This window comes from Lepisosteus platostomus, chromosome 11, assembly GCF_059453375.1.
Source record: "Lepisosteus platostomus isolate fLepPlt1 chromosome 11, fLepPlt1.hap1, whole genome shotgun sequence".
NCBI lineage: Eukaryota > Metazoa > Chordata > Actinopteri > Semionotiformes > Lepisosteidae > Lepisosteus > Lepisosteus platostomus.
The window spans coordinates 14,944,633-14,962,732 of NC_142621.1; the positions used below are offsets into that span (position 1 = coordinate 14,944,633).

General features: G+C 38.5%; 1 protein-coding gene across 1 annotated transcript; it reads left to right on the plus strand.

Moving 5' to 3' along the window:
* Positions 1-2,040: 2,040 nt before the first annotated feature.
* On the plus strand, positions 2,041-7,193 carry gpx7 (glutathione peroxidase 7). Its single transcript, XM_088598651.1, has 3 exons — positions 2,041-2,294; positions 5,309-5,570; positions 6,566-7,193. The coding sequence occupies exons 1-3, from the start codon at positions 2,163-2,165 to the stop codon at positions 6,727-6,729; spliced, it is 558 nt and encodes a 185-aa protein (XP_088454777.1). The 5' UTR covers positions 2,041-2,162; the 3' UTR covers positions 6,730-7,193.
* Positions 7,194-18,100: the final 10,907 nt, after the last annotated feature.

An 18,100-nucleotide genomic window follows, 5' to 3' on the forward strand; every position in this document is an offset into this window, starting at 1 on the left:
TGACCATAGAGAGTTTGAACCTCCATTTTACATCTTTTCCAATGGACGACACCTTTTTTCTAGTATAGTGCCTCCACCTCTGTAACGGGGGCTAGTCCAGGCTCCCACGAAGTGTAGTTCAGGACCCTATGCAGACGGTATAAACCCGAAGTAAGTGGAGAAGGACAACGGGGAGGAGACAACGAGGATCAGGATGGGTTGACAGACAGACGGGGGGGGCGTGATGGCGGTGATCTAGTGCTCGGGGGCCAGATAAAGGCAAACGAGTCCAAGGGTGAAATCCGGGGAGCAGTCCAAAGTCCAAAACCAGGTGATCCATCCAAGACGAGACAAAACATGTTAAGATCCGGAACAGGGACAGGGAATAAAAACAGGATAAGGAGGCCAGGCGCTCCGAGCCCAGGACCCAGATGGTCAGGACACCGTGGTGAGCCTATGCTGTCGGGTCTCTCCTGGACCCGCTTGTAGGCGGGCTTCTGGGCGTCCCTCTTCCAATGCTGAGCCAGGAATAGCGGGAGCGCCAAGCTTAAATACAAAGAACAGAACAGGGGGCAGGTGCATGTAATCAACTAAAATACAAGAGAGCCAGAGCACCCTTAAGAGGAGGGACTACAATCATGACACCCACACAGACTGCGGGGTGAGCGCCTCCTATTGGCCTCACTAACACTACTGCCAGCAGCAGTCTTAGCTTTCCCAGGAGGTCTCCCATTCAGGTACTGAACAGGCTCACACCTACTGAGCTTCAGTGGGTTACCAGTAGTGAGTTGTAGGATGATATGGCTGTTGGCTTAAAGGTTGGCCTAGAGTGACTTGAGGATTGCTAAAACAGTGTAGATCACTTGTTAAAATACAGTGTCAACCAAAACAAGCCTTGTGTCTGTTTGCAGTCAGTCCACCTGCAAAGAGGAGGAAGGGAAGATTTTCAGTGAGCAATAATATAAGACTGCAGAATCTGGACACTGGTGTCACGCCATCTGCAGCCAGAGGGCGCTCCTACTCTGTCCTGTCCCTAGTTTCCTGCTTTGCTGTCCTTCCGGTTTCCCTCTTTCCTTGGGCTATATATTTCCGGGTCACTTATTCTGCCTCGCTCGGCATTGACGTTCGGATGTCCTGAGACTCGCCTAGCACCAGGTCGCCGCTCCGTCCGTGGCCTGAGGGCATAGGTTTCTATACGGCACTCCAGAACTCTTTGCACTGCCGAGCCCGGGCTAACTCCCCGTTCCGCCGCCTCGTATAGGGTCTTTTTCGCTCTCCTGCCTCTCCACGGTTTGTCCCTTCCGACATCCGTGACAACTGGCCAGGTGTGAATTGTGCAGTTTGTTTCAAAGTGCAAAGTTTTCCTTTGCGTGAATGAAAAAAAGAACTGCTTTTGTGAGTTTCACTCCACATAAATGATTTTTTCCCCTTGATCTCTTGAACCACTGTAGTTGAATTATTCTAATTATTGTATTTATTATTCTATGAATTTTTCATCAACCTTAAAAAGCATATAAAACTGGTAATTTTTCAAATCTAGGAAACCGATATTCAGTATAGAACAATCATTTGAAAACCTAAAAATGTTAGAATATTTAACAAGAGTACATTCAACATCGAGTAGGTGCAGTATGTCAGTCGGCATGCTTAGGCTACAAAGGGACAAGTAAAGGCACATTCCATGCTGAAGGGTAAGGAAAAGAAACACAACTTTTAGGCTGTGGAGCCTTCTTCAGGTGACAGGGACAGTAGCAAAGTACAGTAGGAGATAAATAAGGCACAGGGCAGAAGACAGAGTAGATATGAATGGGCAGGGACCACTGAGGAAATGGGCATATACAGGTGAGAATGGGTGTCCCAACACTGGGAGCGTTCCTAACCACGTGGGTTTGGACATTCATTCTCTCTTTGGACTGAATTCGGGTTTTGAGTTATTTGTCGATCTACGGTAACATTTCTGAAATTACTAATAACTTCTTCCCTTTTTTTTACACAAAAACCAATATTAAGGCCAGAAGGGGTTAACTGTAATTTACGATACGCACGTGCTTTACGGCAATGAGATGTGACGTCGAGAAAACCTCTGTCTGAAATCAGCGTTCTGGGATTGAATTACTTCAGGATCTATCCAGTAAAAGTATTACGTTTCGCTCACCAGAATTGTTATAGTTACATCTTTCACAATGCTTTTAATCTTGTTTACATTGCTCTTAGTTGTTTCTAGCTTTTTAGAGGCAAAGCAGAAAGATTTTTATACTTTTAAAGTAGTGAACATCAGGGGAAAGTTAGTATCCTTGGAGAAATACAGAGGTTCGGTAAGTGCAATGCAAACGTAGATGCTCAGACGTGTGCGAGAAATAGTGACATGCATCCAACACGGTTATTAGTAGTTTGTTTTGCATGAATACAATTAAATTCTAACATGCATGTTTTGAAAGATGTTGTATGCCATTTCTGTGCTTTGGTCTATTTTAAAATAAAATACTAACCACAATCTGTCTGGAGTTCTGAGTGCCTGTCGTCTGTGTACGTGGCAAGTAGTCTGTCTGCAAAACCCCAATTGTGACACGCATACTCGACAGTTTGCATGGCAAATATAAAGTAGAGGGTTAAAGTTATTATGGTGTGGTAATTCAAAGAACATACCTTTTACTAGATACCTAGTAATAAAATGTGCGATTTACCAGAATTACATTTTTAATTTATATCGTAACAGCGCTTGTTGTGCTTTTATTACCAAAAGACCAGTTTTGTTATAAATCGTCGTCTTTTATACATTTGGTATAATCGGCCTTGTAGAATGTAGACCTTTAATTTATTGTATTACTGCAGAGTTATGGGATCTTCATCAGTTAAATGCTTATTATTCAATATTCTTGTGTTACTTTTGGATTATGTGTAATAAACTTGCACATATAGGCATGATGCTTCAGCTTAAATTAACTATCTAATGCACACTTCTGTTATTCTAATAAAATCACTTAATAAGTGAATGCCTTAATTTACTAACTTTTAAGTAATTTGAGTAGTATATATAAAGTCATAAGTGTCTAACCATATTAGGAGGTACAAAAATGTATTTAAGGGTAACAGCACTCCATGTAGCTTGTGTACTATTCTGGCATTTAAATCTTTAAATAGAATCAGAAATAGAATGAAATACTTGTATCACCAGGGGGAGCCATTGATTCACATTTGAATCACCGTAGTCCGTGTACTGAGATTTAATCCTCCAGAATGGAGCTCATTAATAACAACAATAACTGTTGAGAAATATGAGATACACTAGTAAAGAAAATTACACCACACTAAAAACTAATAAAAAATGTAATGATTCTTATATAGTTCAGGTGGGTAGCTGCGTCAGCATGCGTAGGCTGCAAAGAAACAAAAAAAGACTTATTCCATGCTGAAAAGAGAAGAAAGAAAACACAACATTTCGGCTGTGGAGCCTTCTTCGGGTGTGAGGGTGATTGTAATATATATGGCTTTGTATAAAGAAAGTCTTATCTACCAGCTGCTGAAATTTACGTAATACAGAATTTAGCAGATCACTTGTGTTCGCTGATGGTTCTACTTGCTTTTATACAACCAGGTGAGCTGAAGAAATGCAGGTAAACTATTTTGCTTTAGGGAACAACGGAGGTGACCATAGCAGGAACAAAGACCAAGATCTTGCAGTCATGAGATCAGTGATTTAATCATAACTTCATACATTCCCTAATACAAGTGTTTAGATGGGTAAAAAAAGTGGATCTCCTGGAAAAACAGCAGGGATAGTCCTGTAACTGGTGAATCACACCTCTGTGACAATTAAAGCAGGCCTTAAGTGACAATACCTTTTTTATGACCAGATATTTTAGTATAATTCTGCAGAACATAAGTGTTTAATACTGTAGATGGTTTAAGGTTTTATCACATGCAGTTCCATATTAAAATACTTTCTTTAAAGTCGTATTTAGGTAACGGTGTCAATGCTTTTGTCATTGGCTGTGAGTGAAGAAAAAATATATTGAGCTATCATCATCAATTTTCCAAAGGTAAATAGGAATGTAAGGCAGAATGCCTGGATCACTTATCCCTACTCTACTGTACATTGAAAGGGTCATCTCCCATTAAGCCGAGACTAGCCACACTGCCTTCTGTCTGCTGTAGACTATTTCTGCATTCGAGGTAGTATTAAAACATTAGAGACAGTAACCTCTGAATATATGGAGTACTTTCCAAAAATTCCGGCCCGGCCCCTTAAAGTTACAAAATTATGCATCTGCATTTTTTTAAAAACTTGAGTTCTTTGTACAAAACCTGAATGCTTATACGGAAGCATTCAACAAAAGTCATTTGTCAAGAAAAACTAAAGAAACAAAAAACAAGACTCAACTTTTGGTAAAAGCATCTTCAGTAGTAGTTAGAACTGCAAATGTTTCTGGGTAGGTACTGACTTTGCACACCGGCATGGTGCAATTTTTACCTGTTCTTTTTGGCAGATTGGCCCAAGTTCTCTCTCAGCCAAAGTAAAAAAGGTGCATTTTTGACTAGTTTAAGGTCTGAAGCAGATTTTGTTCTATCATTTGCCAATACTTTGCTCTATTTATGTTATCAGCATTCTCGAGACGCTTCCCAGTTCTAGCTGAGGAGAAGCAGAACTATAACATACTGCTGCCACCACCATGCTCGACTGTAGGGATGGTGTAGACTGAATGATGCAGCATGCAGGGTTTGTGTAGACCAAAAATGATCTATTTATCATGCTCAAAGAGATATAAGGGTCTTTGAAATGCTTTATACCATTTTGCCTAAACAATATACAACTTTATCCCTGAGTTATTTTGATGGCATCTTGGCCTTCATGGTTGAATCTTTGCTTGAAATTGACTGCCTAACCAAGGGACCTTATTTTACACAGACAGAAGCCACTCAGCTAATAAGGTATTTTTATGTACCTAAATTAATTTAGGTTTGTGATTGGATTTTCCATTTTTCTTTCATATTATCTTTTGTTTTTTCTTTGAATGTGTGGAGTGGGTTATATGTATAACAAAAATTGTTTATTCAAAGTATCACGACTGTAAGTTGAATGCAACACAATGTGAAAACCGTCCAAGGGCATTTCTTGGCATTTTTAACCCTAACATAATAGAACAATTTTCACAACTGATACCCTTGGTAAAGGCAAAACAAGTCATAATTTCAAAAAAATATCACCATTGTGGAAAGAACAACAGCCTCCTGTTATGGTTTGTACCCCCCTCCCCCCTCCTCCCCCCTCTCTCAGCTCTCAAACCAAAATGGCTGCCTTCTCTGCTTTTGTGTGCACGTGCGGGAGCAGGTGTCCCTGGTGGTGAACGTGGCCAGTGAGTGTGGCTTCACGGACGAGCACTACAAGGAGCTGCAGGAGCTGCAGAGGAATTACGGGCCCTACCACTTCAATGTGCTGGCCTTCCCCTGCAACCAGTTTGGCCAGCAGGAGCCTGGCAGCGACAAGGAGATCGAGAGCTTTGCCCGCAGGGTCTACAGTGTCTCCTTCCCCATGTTCAGTAAGATTGCTGTGGTTGGGGCTGGGGCCAATAACATTTACAAGTACCTGGCAGGTGAGTGAAGGGAAAAGTACACCCTTTGGCACAGCCAACTTTCTTTTATGTGTGTGATCTGATGTCCTAACACTAGGATCTTAAAGGCCATTTCTTTGTGCTAAGTTTTTTTTTATCCTACTGACAACATCTGAAAGAAAACCACCTCCAAGGAGCTTTGGTAAAAAAATCTGCAATTGTATAAAAGACATTACCTTATCATGTGAAGATATTTGCAGGAATGTCTTTGACAGATTCAAAAACATTAACCTCAGAGAGCCTGGTGGAAAATGAATAGACATGTACAGTTCCCACATTATTCACTTTTTATCCTGTTTTCCCAGATATCCCAGATATTGTGTTAGTTTTGCTTTTTCTTTATTGTTAAGTAAATTTATATCTCTCAGTTATCAATCTGGGCACTCCGACGGCAGGTGGAGCGATGCGCCGGTTGGAGTATTTCTCGTTCGCAGTTAATTGCAACGACAGCTCAAAGATTTGGTTCAAACCACCAAATGGAGACTGGTGTGCCGACAAGCGGACCCTGTTGATGCGGGATTATCGCTAGGAAAGAGAGAGAGAGAGATCAATCTGGGATATAACAGACCATTACCCCCAAGGGCCAAAATGCAAAAACATATCTGAATGAAGCCATTTTACAACCACTCGGTTTTGTAATGTTTTAGAAATAAACCTTTATTTATATCTGAGTTAATTAATGAATATATTTATTTACATCTGTTCACTTGCTTTAAAACTTGTGTACAATTGGTAAGATTAATAGGCAAAAAATCAAGATTTTGCTTTTAGAATCTTTTATCCACTTTTATATTAAATTTAATCTTTCAGAAATGTTTATCTTTTTTGTATTAGTAAATAGTTAATAAGTAGTTAATTACTAAATAAATTAATCATTCATTTAAAGTAGTGTACGATTATATACTGCTTCAGTGTTGCCTGAACGATCTTATTTCTGTTTTATTCCTGCAAGTGACAATTCCTTTATTCTTTATCAGAGTCTTCAGGAAAGGAGCCAGACTGGAATTTCTGGAAGTACCTGGTGGACACCAATGGGAAAGTTGTGAACTCATGGGGGCCCAGTGTGTCCGTTAGAGAAATCAGGCCGTACATCTCTGACCTTGTGCGGCAGATCATCCTGAAGAAAAAAGATGAACTTTAGAAGTAATCTAAGATAACTATCATTTAGCCAAACTACTAGAACAATGCCCTATCCCAGCACACAACAATGGTACAAACACGCAAACTAAAACCTACACAAACTTTTAAGTGGCATTCACTGTTCTTTCTTGAACAGTATTCAGCCTCATACCATTTGAAATTGATCCAAGAGAACATTTCTTCTTTGAAGCACCTGGTGAAATGTGGTACTAGATTTTGAGATAGTACACAGACATCCCACCCTTTTCATTGAATGATGCCCACAAATTATTTTTTCATTTTTTGCAATTCAAGACACTGGAGCTATATTATGGTGCTTTTATGGTTTAGACTTATGTTCTCATTCTTTACAGTTTACTGGACTGAGAAAAGTTAAAACTGAGCATTTGTTTGACACGTGCACAGCTTCACCTTTTGGTTTTTCTTGGTACGTATGTGTGGACCAATAAACCTTTTTTATATAAATTTAGTAGCCTCCTTTTTTAAAAAAAAAACATTGAACCTGCTGGAAGTCAACATCAGAGTACGGAAGTACAGAAAATGCTAATATCAATCAATTAGAGAGAAATGACCCCAGAAGCATTTTCATAAAAGAAGCAGTGTTTTAAATTAGGATTAAGTTGCATGTGCGATGTCAACACAGTCATGCAAGCATCCCACAGCGTCTAAAATATCGAGGAAAGCCATTAGATGATGTCAATACACAAAAGATGAAAAGCCTGCTTTAGTGCCCCAAAATGAGCCTTTATTAGACTTTGATGAAAATATCTAAAGTCCAAAGATAAAACGTATCCTCCTTATCTGATTTACGTATTTAACATATCTGTGTGATCTAAATTAGTGCATGACTCATTGCCAATTCACAACTATATGCTGCTATCGCTAACAATATAAGGCGTAGGAGCTTGTCAACACCACTGTTCAAGGCAGCATATTTCCAAGTACTGTTTTATATGAAGGGTTTCTGCTGGTACTTCCTCAGTCTATTTGCTTTTTAATCCGCTTCAATTTGGTTTATTTTTATTTGGATAAACAAGCATGTCACACAACACCTAGTTAAGACATGCAGGAAAATTCAGATTATACGTACATTGAAAGACGAATAAATACTCTACAATACGTAGTGCTTTGGGAATATTCTGCTAAAAAGGTTTATAAAACATTAAAAACAAAATTAGCTATGGGGACATATGTTTAAATTGCCATTTTAACCCTGTGCCTCTAGGGGTCAGTATAGGCAGTGGGGGGTCAAACTGGCCAGCCATTTAACCATTTTCAAAAAGCAACTTAATACAATAATATTGATAATTAAATAAAACAGGATCAGGGTGAGTTGGGGCATAATCCTGTAGAGAATAGGTACAAGGCAGGATAATGCACTCTGGATGGGATACTGGTCCATTGCAGGACACAAACTCATGAGGGACGATTTAGAAATACCAGTTCCCAGCATGTCTTTGGACTGCAGGAGGAAATTGAAGTACTCGGAGCTCACCCATAATAATAATAATAATTATAATAATTGCTTACACTTATATAGCGCTTTTCTGGACACTCCACTCAAAGCCCTTTACAGGTAATGGGGACTCCCCTCCACCACCACCAATGTGCAGCATCCACCTGGATGATGCGACGGCAGCCATAGTGCGCCAGAACGCTCACCACACATCAGCTATCAGTGGGGAGGAGAGCAGAGTAATGTAGCCAATTCATAGAGGGGGATTATTAGGAGGCCATGATTAGTAAGGGCCAATTGGAAATTTGGCCAGGACACCGGGGTTACACCCCTACTCTTTTCGAGAAGCGCCCTGGGATTTTTAATGACCACAGAGAGTCAGGACCTCGGTTTTACGTCTCATCCGAAGGACGGCGCCTGTTTGCAGTATAGTGTCCCCGTCACTATACTGGGGCATTAGGACCCACATGGACCGCAGGGTGAGCGCCCCCCGCTGGCCCCACTAACACCTCTTCCAGCAGCAACCTTAAGGCCGCAGAGAGAACATGCGAATGCTACAAGAAGGCTGGTATTGACCCTACTGTGCATCCAATCTAATCAATAGACACCTAATTCCATTGAACCGTCTGACTAGAAAATACCACCTTAATTATGAGTCATGATTTCAGCCGTGAACACAAAAGTTCTATCTATTCCACAGACGCTGTACTTTATGTGTGATTATCTCCTTGTCTGCTAGCTCAGAATCAAGTGTTACTGGATTTTATTTTCACTGAAAATACTGTAGCTCTGAACCCACAACTGAAAGGTCTGTTCATTTGTTTTTTTTCTCAGCACTGTTATTATCGGTTATATTATTCTCCTGCGCCTCGCCTTGATGTTCATTAAAAATCAGGATGCAATATGCAAAAGAAATGACAGTGGAATTTCTTTCAAGGAATTTAGTTGAAATGCCAAGAAGAGCTATTTTCCAGTTTAACATATTTGACTGTTGTGATCAATTTCATTAAGTTTGAATTAGTGTTTCTACCCAAAGAAACACTATAATGGTCAATACCTGAAAGCAGACCAGATTACCCAACCAACAATGTTGAAGAGCAACAGCTATTTATTGTGTGCATGCATTTTATTCAAATACAAGTGACATGGGCATATTGTAACCTTGTTTATTTTGACATCATGTTCATAATTCCATACATCTAATCTTGGTCCTGGTGGGTTGGAGTGCTTATAGGTTTTAAGTACAGCTGAAAGCATGACCTGAATCAGCTCGTTGTTGCCACAATTGGACCAGTTTACTGTCACTAAGCGTTGATCAGGACCCTTTGCAGACGGCAGAATCTGGAAGGGAGAGCAACAAACATAGGGGAGAGAAGTCTAGGAACGGGGCTGGTAGATGAACAGGGGGGCGTGTTGACTGTGCGCTGGTGCTCAGGGGGGGCGTGGTCCAGACGAAATTCCAAAGGGAGTCTGTAGGGAAATCCAGGGTGAGCAAAAGTCCAGAGCAGGGTAATGACAAAAGCTAAAAACCGGAGCGGTAAAGGGTCCGGGAAATAAAAAGGGGTAACAGGGCCAGGCGCCCCGGACCCAGATGGTCAGGACGCCGTCGGGCCACTCCTGGACTCACTGGTAGGTGGGCTTCCAGGCTTCCATCTTCCAAAGCTGAGCCCAGAATGGTAGGAGCGTCTAGCTTTTATAAGGAAGGGCTGGAACAGGAGGCAGGTGCACAAAATGAACAGAAACAAGAAAGAGCCAGAGCGCCCTTAAGAGGACGGATGTACGATCGTGACATTTACCTGCTTCTCCCAGGCCTTCAGGTGCTGGTGCTTGAAAGAGATCTAGAAAACCTGCAGTCACACCGGCGCCCGAGGACCAGGACTGGGGTCTCCTGATCGAAACATGGGTTGTATAAAATCTATCAAGCAGTTGCATTTTTTAATTTAATGGATTACTGTATTGTGTACAGGTATTGGTGCTAGTAAAAGGGGAAAAAATTATCTGCTAGCAACAGCTTGTTGCTTTTTTTGCTGACCAATTTTCAAAATTGTTTTAAGAAGGAAATGACTGTATTTAACAAGCAAGGAAAAAAAAAACAATGAGAGGAGATCATTTTCTAAAAATTATTTTCTAAAAATGACACTAGGTGTGTGTCACGATCATCATCCCTCCCGTAGAGAGAAAGACCATCTTTAACCAACGTATCTTTTACTCAGGAAACCCAAGTTCCCTAAAAACAGAATAGCACGCTCTCTCTAGCAAGGTTCAAATACTTAGCTTCAATCAGGATTTGCTTGGATGATCATGAAGTAGGGGCTCTTGCCTGGCATAAGTTTCAAATTCCAACTCCTCCTGACTCCTCTCTTGTGGTCTGATCTCCTTTCTCCTCTTTTGCTCTCTTCTTGTCCTTTTTTCTCCTTAATTTGATCTTATATGATGTGTTTCTGGACTGTTCATTGCCAATCATTTACCTACAACTTAATTAACTAGGTAAACTTTCCAATTGTTTTTGTTCAGGGGATCTCCTACAGTACACCACAGCAAATATCCTCTCTGCCTTAAAGCTGGTAATATTTACACTGCCAGGTGTTACAAATGTTATCTTAACTCTTAGAAACACTTCCTAGTCACCTACAGCTGTAACATAACATAACATTAGGCCAAATTCTATGATTTTAACTGTAACTATGTCATCTTGTCATCTTATTGCTACAGTACATCACATTTGAATATTTTGTACTGTATCCCAGCAATTATTGCAACATGCACTCTGTGAAGACGTTTACAGAAGTATTCACTCTACTGCACCAATTTCACATTTTGTTGCCACCTGAGTTTCACAGGACAATCAAATCAGACTCTACACATACTGCTCTAAATTGATAAATAAGCAGAATATAGAATATAATTAGGATTGATGTAGAATACAGTTAGGGCTATAATTAGGGTTATAATTAGGATATAATTCACTTAATTAGCATTAAGAGAAAACAATATTGGTATACTTTTTTAGGAGCTCTCAGGAAGAATGCCCTCACAGGCCCAGATCAGAAGCCCAGGCTATAAAAAGTAATATTCAAAACATGTTCCTACACATTGGAAATGCATTAGACTGATTATTAAGACTTCATAGCAAATAAATCTTATTTTTCTCACAGTTTTAAAGATCATGCAATTAAATGGTTTGCTAAGGGTGGTTAATTCATCATCAGATTTTAATACTGAGAAGGAATCGATTGCTTAATAATACTTCTGAGCCTAAATAACAAATCCATGTAAGCAGTAATTTACATTTATACTTAAATACAGCACCTCCCATAACACTTTGCGATTTGACAATTTTCGCCTTTTTAAATACCTTAATAGCCTGATGAGTTATAGCAGCAAAGTCAGAGTGAAAGCAGGTTTTAGCTCAAGAAAACCTTTTCTATGTATGATATAACAGTACCTCAAGGGCTAAACAAATCACAAGTCTTAAATGAATGCGTACATATATAATGAATGCCTACAAGTAATATTCCAGGCTAAAGTGGTTAATGATGTCTGTTGGATGATCCACAAAAAATAATAATTCTCCCTAAAGTATATAACATTTTTAATAGTTTTTTTTTTCATTTTTTGTGATGCTGAATCTGTCCCAGGTGCCATGCCACCTCATTGACATGAGGAACTAATGTTTCTAATGAACAGCATACAAACAGCATGTTTGACTGATTCATCCTCCTGTTTTGACAGGATCAGGTGACCTTTGCAGCTGATTGCTGCAGTGCATGATAAGTCATTTTAAAGATGTAGTCTTTGTAGGATTGACCACATTTTCACCAAACCATGTAACCAGGGCTCACAAACTCAATTCTTACAGGCCTTTTGTTGTCTGATTTTTGTTTAGTCTGAGACATTATAGTTGATGCCTGGTCAACTATGGTGAACTCTGAGCTCAGCATAGTTGGCCTAATTATTTATCTGTGTAACTGGAATTCTTCTAACAGGCCTTGAAGCATTTTCTAAAAGTAACAGTACCTTTAAAAAGTGAATCATTTCTGAATAATCAATTATGGAAAGTCTTAAGATATTTCTTAATTTACAGTATGTCTAACTAAAAAAATAATTTATTTTTCTTTCTTTGAGTATTAAGTATGATTAAAGCTGAAACAAAATCCTGAAGACACTATTAGACCTGAATGCGAGACCCTTTCTATAAACCCAACCATTTTGACAGGAATGAAGCAATCTTGTATAGCCATTTCCTACACAGTCCTACAGGTGCTAACTTTTGAGAGTAGAGATGGCAAAGCGAAAGATGTTTGAATTTAATATTCTCCCGTCAAGATTTAAATGTTCTGGTGGGTTAGGAAATGTCTAAAATGTTGCCTAGAATATCAGACTGGGACATAATGAAAAGTAATCATTAATTAGATATATCACATGTACAGAATTGCTTTTTGAATATAATCCAATAAGCATAGTTTTGTGTAGACAAAGGCACGACACATAAAAGTTGATGATACAAACTGAAATAGTTTATTTTCAACACATAGAAATGTTTGGTGTTTACTTTCACGTGGGAGGGCTGGCAAGTAATATTCTATCTCCTATTATTGTACACTTCACAAATGCAACATTCAAACATAACACATACTGTAGGTTCATTCCAATTGTTTCATACAAAAAAGTAAATAGACACTCAAAATACAACATGTGAAAATATAACCTGTACTATATCACTGAACTCTGGAACTGAATATTGAGACAACAAATTTTGAATGTTTATAAAAATAAGGAGTTCTTTCAATAGATATTTGCTCCAGTACAAAATTTGTTCCATTAATTAAACATGATACTTTCAAGTGGAAAAGAAGAGATTATTCTTCTTCTTTGGAATATAGAGCAAAATGCTTTGAAAATCTACCTGTAAATGCCATATATATCCCTTTGGTGATTATTGGCTATCTGAGTGAATTCTCTTTGTGTGACTTCAGCAATCAATTCTGTAAATCTCCATTTACTGTATCACGGGAATATTAACCAGATCTCTCCAGAGCTCCTAAGGTAAGCTCCTCATTTTCTTCTTTCTTTCATTACTAATACTATTACAGTTTTGGTAATGTTGTTTTTATTTTTTGTAATTGGTGTACAGTATGATGTTTTAGTATTGTAACAATTTTCCCTTTGCTTTTCAATATTTCTTTTTTTAGTGTTTAATGGTTAAGCATTCGTATATAATCTAAACCTTAATTGGCAGTCAATAGTCATCTTTGACCTGCTTTTTGTGATTTTATTTCAGATGAAATCAAACCAATCACATTTTAACCAGTCATCGGATGGCCCGGGGCTGCTTGTTCAGTTTAGGGTTGATATCAGAGATTGAAAATAGGGCTGAAATTTTTATTTTCAATAATCACAGCCCTAGGGTGACTGGAGTTTATGAAAACTTTCCACTCAACTCGGAAGATTAATCTCTGCAGCATTGTCAGATTAAATTGCTGGTAAATAAAACATGCAGACCTCAAGCATACAGGGTCATTATTATTACTTGTACCATCTACTGTATCAATAATAATGCTCTCCTGAAGATAAATGGTGATTTGATGATTAAAGCTGACAGATGAAAACAATTGAAAATAGACAATTGTGCAGAAAGTTTCCACACACTTTAACTTCAGAATTAACGATTGATCTGGATTTTACAAATGAGAAATCTGTTTGTACCACCAAACGTAAAAGTGTAAGCTGTTTTTAAATGCTAGTTGTCTAAAAATGCAGAAAGCTTTGCTGGAGTATTAATTGCTTTAGTGCATTTCATAAATCATACTTTTCTTTTCCTGAAATCTGTACTGGGTTTTTTGATTGATTTAGAAAACACAGCATGTATCAATTCCATGCATCCATTTTCTAAACTTCTTCCAATTCAGGGTCATGGGGGGAACCAGAGCCTATTCTGGCAAGAAACAGGCATAAGGCAGTATACATTCTGTATGGGATTCCAGAGCAGGCACACAGATGCCAACATAGACTCACACACTGTCATGGACGCCGGTCCCGACTCCCAAAGGGAGTCCAAAGGGGAAAAGAGGGCACAGTCCAAAATCCAAAGCAGGGAGGTCCATCCGAGACAAACTTGGAACCAGGAACACAGAAGTTAAAATCATAACAGAGCCAGACGCTCCGAGCCCCGGACTCAGATGGTCAGGACGCCGTGATGAAGCCTATGCTGTCCGGTCTCTCCTGGACCTGCGGGCTGGTGGGCTAAGCCCTGAGCTTCGGAGGCATGGGGTTTAAATAATACAGGGGAAACCAGGGACAGGTGTACATAATGAAACTAAAATACAAAATGGTTGGCGCGCCCTCTAGAGGAGGGATGATGATTGTGACACATACCTAGTGTCAATTTTCCTAGAAGCCAAATAATAATAATAATAATAATAATAATAATAATAATAATAATAATAATAATTGCTTACACTTATATAGCGCTTTTCTGGACACTCCACTCAAAGCGCTTTACAGGTAATGGGAACTCCCCTCCACCACCACCAATGTGCAGCATCCACCTGGATGATGCGACGGCAGCCATAGTGCGCCAGAACGCTCACCACACATCAGCTATCAGTGGGGATGAGAGCAGAGTAATGAAGCCAATTCATAGATGGGGATTATTAGGAGGCCATGATTGGTAAGGGCCAATGGGGAATTTGGCCAGGACGCCGGGGTTACACCCCTACTCTTTTCGAGAAACGCCCTGGGATTTTTAATGACCACAGAGAGTAACAAATAATCTGCCAGTATGATTTTGGACTGTGGGAAGAAATCCACGCAGGCACGGGGAGAACATATAAACTCCACACAGATCGCAGCCCTGGCCTGGAACTGAACCCAGTGCGATGAAGCAGCAATGCTAACCACTGCACCACATGGCCTGTAAGCATATCTGAAATTACAAAGTCACAAGAAACGTCTTTTTAATTGGGAATTTTATATATTTTAATAATGACTACATGTGATCTTGTCATATTGATATTGTCATAATAAGGATTAAATTCAAAGGAAAGGATGGATTACCAATTTAAACCTCTGAGACAACTCTTCAATTTACATGCTCTCCAAATGAATCAGTAATTGACAGGCTTAGTAGTGACAGTTTTCTCCCGGAAAACCTGGAGATGCATGACTACCGATTACAACGTTGATCTTGTAGTGGTATTGCACAGTATACTTGCTGTATACTGTATCTACTATGTCTCCTGGAGTTCAGAAGGATTGGGTTAATCAGATCAATTTATTCGCCTAGTGAATTAAAAAACACACACTTGATAAGTAAATATATACAGTTTATTAGACTAACAGTAAATACATATTTAAAATGTAAGGTATTAGAGGGGTTGGTAAGTTTGTATTTTGTTTTTGTATTCACAATTTCATTGATAATCAGTAAGAATTGTACAATTTATTTATTAATCATGTAAATACACATCCCTAAATACACATCAGATACACATCAGTGAAGTCTCCATCATCCTCAGTCTAAAGTCTCCTTTGAAGACTGCAAATTGGATGTGATATGATCAATAAAATAGATTTTTTGTTATATGAAGTAATTTAGAGATTATTTTGATACAGAAGTTTGAATACTCTTCTGCTCTCAGGGACCAAAATTCCCTCAGTGGAACAAACTTCTGGGTTTATTGATCTACAATTTGCAAAAGCTCCTAATCTTTAATGAACTGAGGATTCTGGGTAAAACTAACTGGATTTGCAGTCTCCCAGGACTGGAGTTGGTGACTCCTGTTATGTACATTTATTAAATAGAAAACAAAGTAAACTATTTTTATGTGAACCGTTAAAGGTGAGAGCAATGCAGAGTCTATCCTGTAAGCACAGGACATAAGGCAATACTCCCTAGAACTACTGTATTATATGCTTGGCGTTTCTTGCTTCCAGCAATTCCTGTATTTGTTACGCTATTGTGTTTACAATATGTAAGTGCCATAGTGTCACATGACAACAGTAAGATTTGTCTTTAATAGGCAGTGTCCTAAACATAATTTGGAAACCTTGTGTTGACAAAGTAGTTAAACTAAAAGGCACATATCACAGTGCACTCATTATTAGGAATGCATACTTAATCTAGATTAAAGTCAAATTATGCTGATGAATGTTTATTGATGTTGAATTAAAAGAAGTTTAAACCAGTCTGCTTATTTACCTCTTTTTATTCAATTTTTACTCAAGAAAAAGTAGTTATCTTTTTCTCAAGTATTGCGAGATAAAAATAGTTGACTAGAAGACTAAGAGTTACTCTGAATTCCACCAAGTCTGGGTTAGGCAATAAAGTAAAAAATAGGGGGACAAGATTGTGAAATTCTAAGGATAGATTATTAGATTATAGATATTCAAGTGGGGAGCTGTATCAGCATGCAGTGGCTGCAAAGAACAAGTAAAGGTTCATTCCACTCCAAAAAACAGAAAGAAGAAACACAACATTTTACCCATTTTAAGTGCTATACTTACAGAAGACTCTAAAGCCAAAATAAGTCACACAGTCTAGGGATATCTGGCAATAGCTGATGGTGGTGATACAAAACAAAGCTGGTAACCAAAAGGTGCCAATTGAAACCTGCTTATTCGCATTTTCTATAGTATAATTTGGAATCCTGTACCTGTGGAACACATAAATGCTCCTTGCCCTTACAATTTTATTTGGTTTCCAGGCCTACTTACAGTACATGCATTGCAATAGCTTTTTATCTCTCAATAGGTTTATTTCTGGAATCTGTGTTTCATATTTTGTGAAGTATGAATAATCCATTATCAAACCACGTTCCCTTTCAACATTGAAAAAAAGCCTCTTTTTACCAGCTAAATGTATTAATTTCATTCAATGTCCTTTTGAATGTAGTCTTCGCCTATTGTCTAAGAACTTTTTATAAGCTCACAAATTAATGTTTAAATGAGTGCTCTGGAAATGAATGTGTTCTGTGAAGGCAAATTCTGTAAATACCAAAATTGTTTTGAAGGTGCAACAGATATTTAATACCAAAATAGTTCTAATATTTAATAACATAATTCTTTAGGGAAGCAACTATTAATATTTGTGCATATTTAAACTGCATACTTCTATGTAAGAATTTATACAAAAATTATAATAAGCGGCTGTTGTTTTTGATGATTGTATGATTGTGTATTTGTATCACCATTAGCCAAAAAGAACGGTTAGAATTAGCCTTTGTTCCCTAAAGTGGCTCAGTGAGGGATAAAACATTATCATTCTGGTACTATTCATTTTTTCACCTAAAGGACCTTGTTTTAAAAACTCTATGAATGTGAAGCTTTGGTCTCAGAAGCTTACCTTAGGAAAAGAAGAAAGTAAAAACGTTAAAACGTAGTGGATCATATGCTGTAATTATACCACAAGTGTTTTGCAGTTAGACGATTTTGTACGATAATGTCATCCATTCTTCAGTTCCTGTATTGGCACCTTCATTTTCCCGAGAGCCAAGTGAGGTGGCTTACAAATGTCAGACTACTCTGTGAAGTCTGTCATTGTGCTTAGCAGCTGAGATACCGAATGTCCCTGTGATCTTTTCTGCAATCCTAACCATAGCAGGACCAAAACACTTACCTATCTGAACAGAACACATTTTAGGCATTGTCTATTCTAACAAAATACAATAATTATGAGCTCCATTAAATCTGCCATTTGTAACTTTGTTTGCTGAAGGATTCAGATTCTGCCAGCACGTTCTCTATAAGAGCTGTAAAATGTTTTCCTGTCAAAGCTCATCATTGTTCAGGTGACTAATACCATCCCTTAATCACCCAGTCACATCATGCTACAAATGAACTTTAGATTCCATTAATAAAAAAATAGCCTGAATGCACAAATGACTGAAATCATTACCATTGCTTTATTTTAATTAAA

Coding starts and splice junctions, on each gene's coding strand:
- gpx7 (XM_088598651.1), top strand. CDS start 2,163: ATGCTTTTAATCTTGTTTACATTGCTCTTAGTTGTTTCTAGCTTTTTA. Junction 2,295..5,308: donor TGGAGAAATACAGAGGTTCG/GTAAGTGCAATG, acceptor GTGCGGGAGCAG/GTGTCCCTGGTGGTGAACGT. Junction 5,571..6,565: donor CATTTACAAGTACCTGGCAG/GTGAGTGAAGGG, acceptor ATTCTTTATCAG/AGTCTTCAGGAAAGGAGCCA.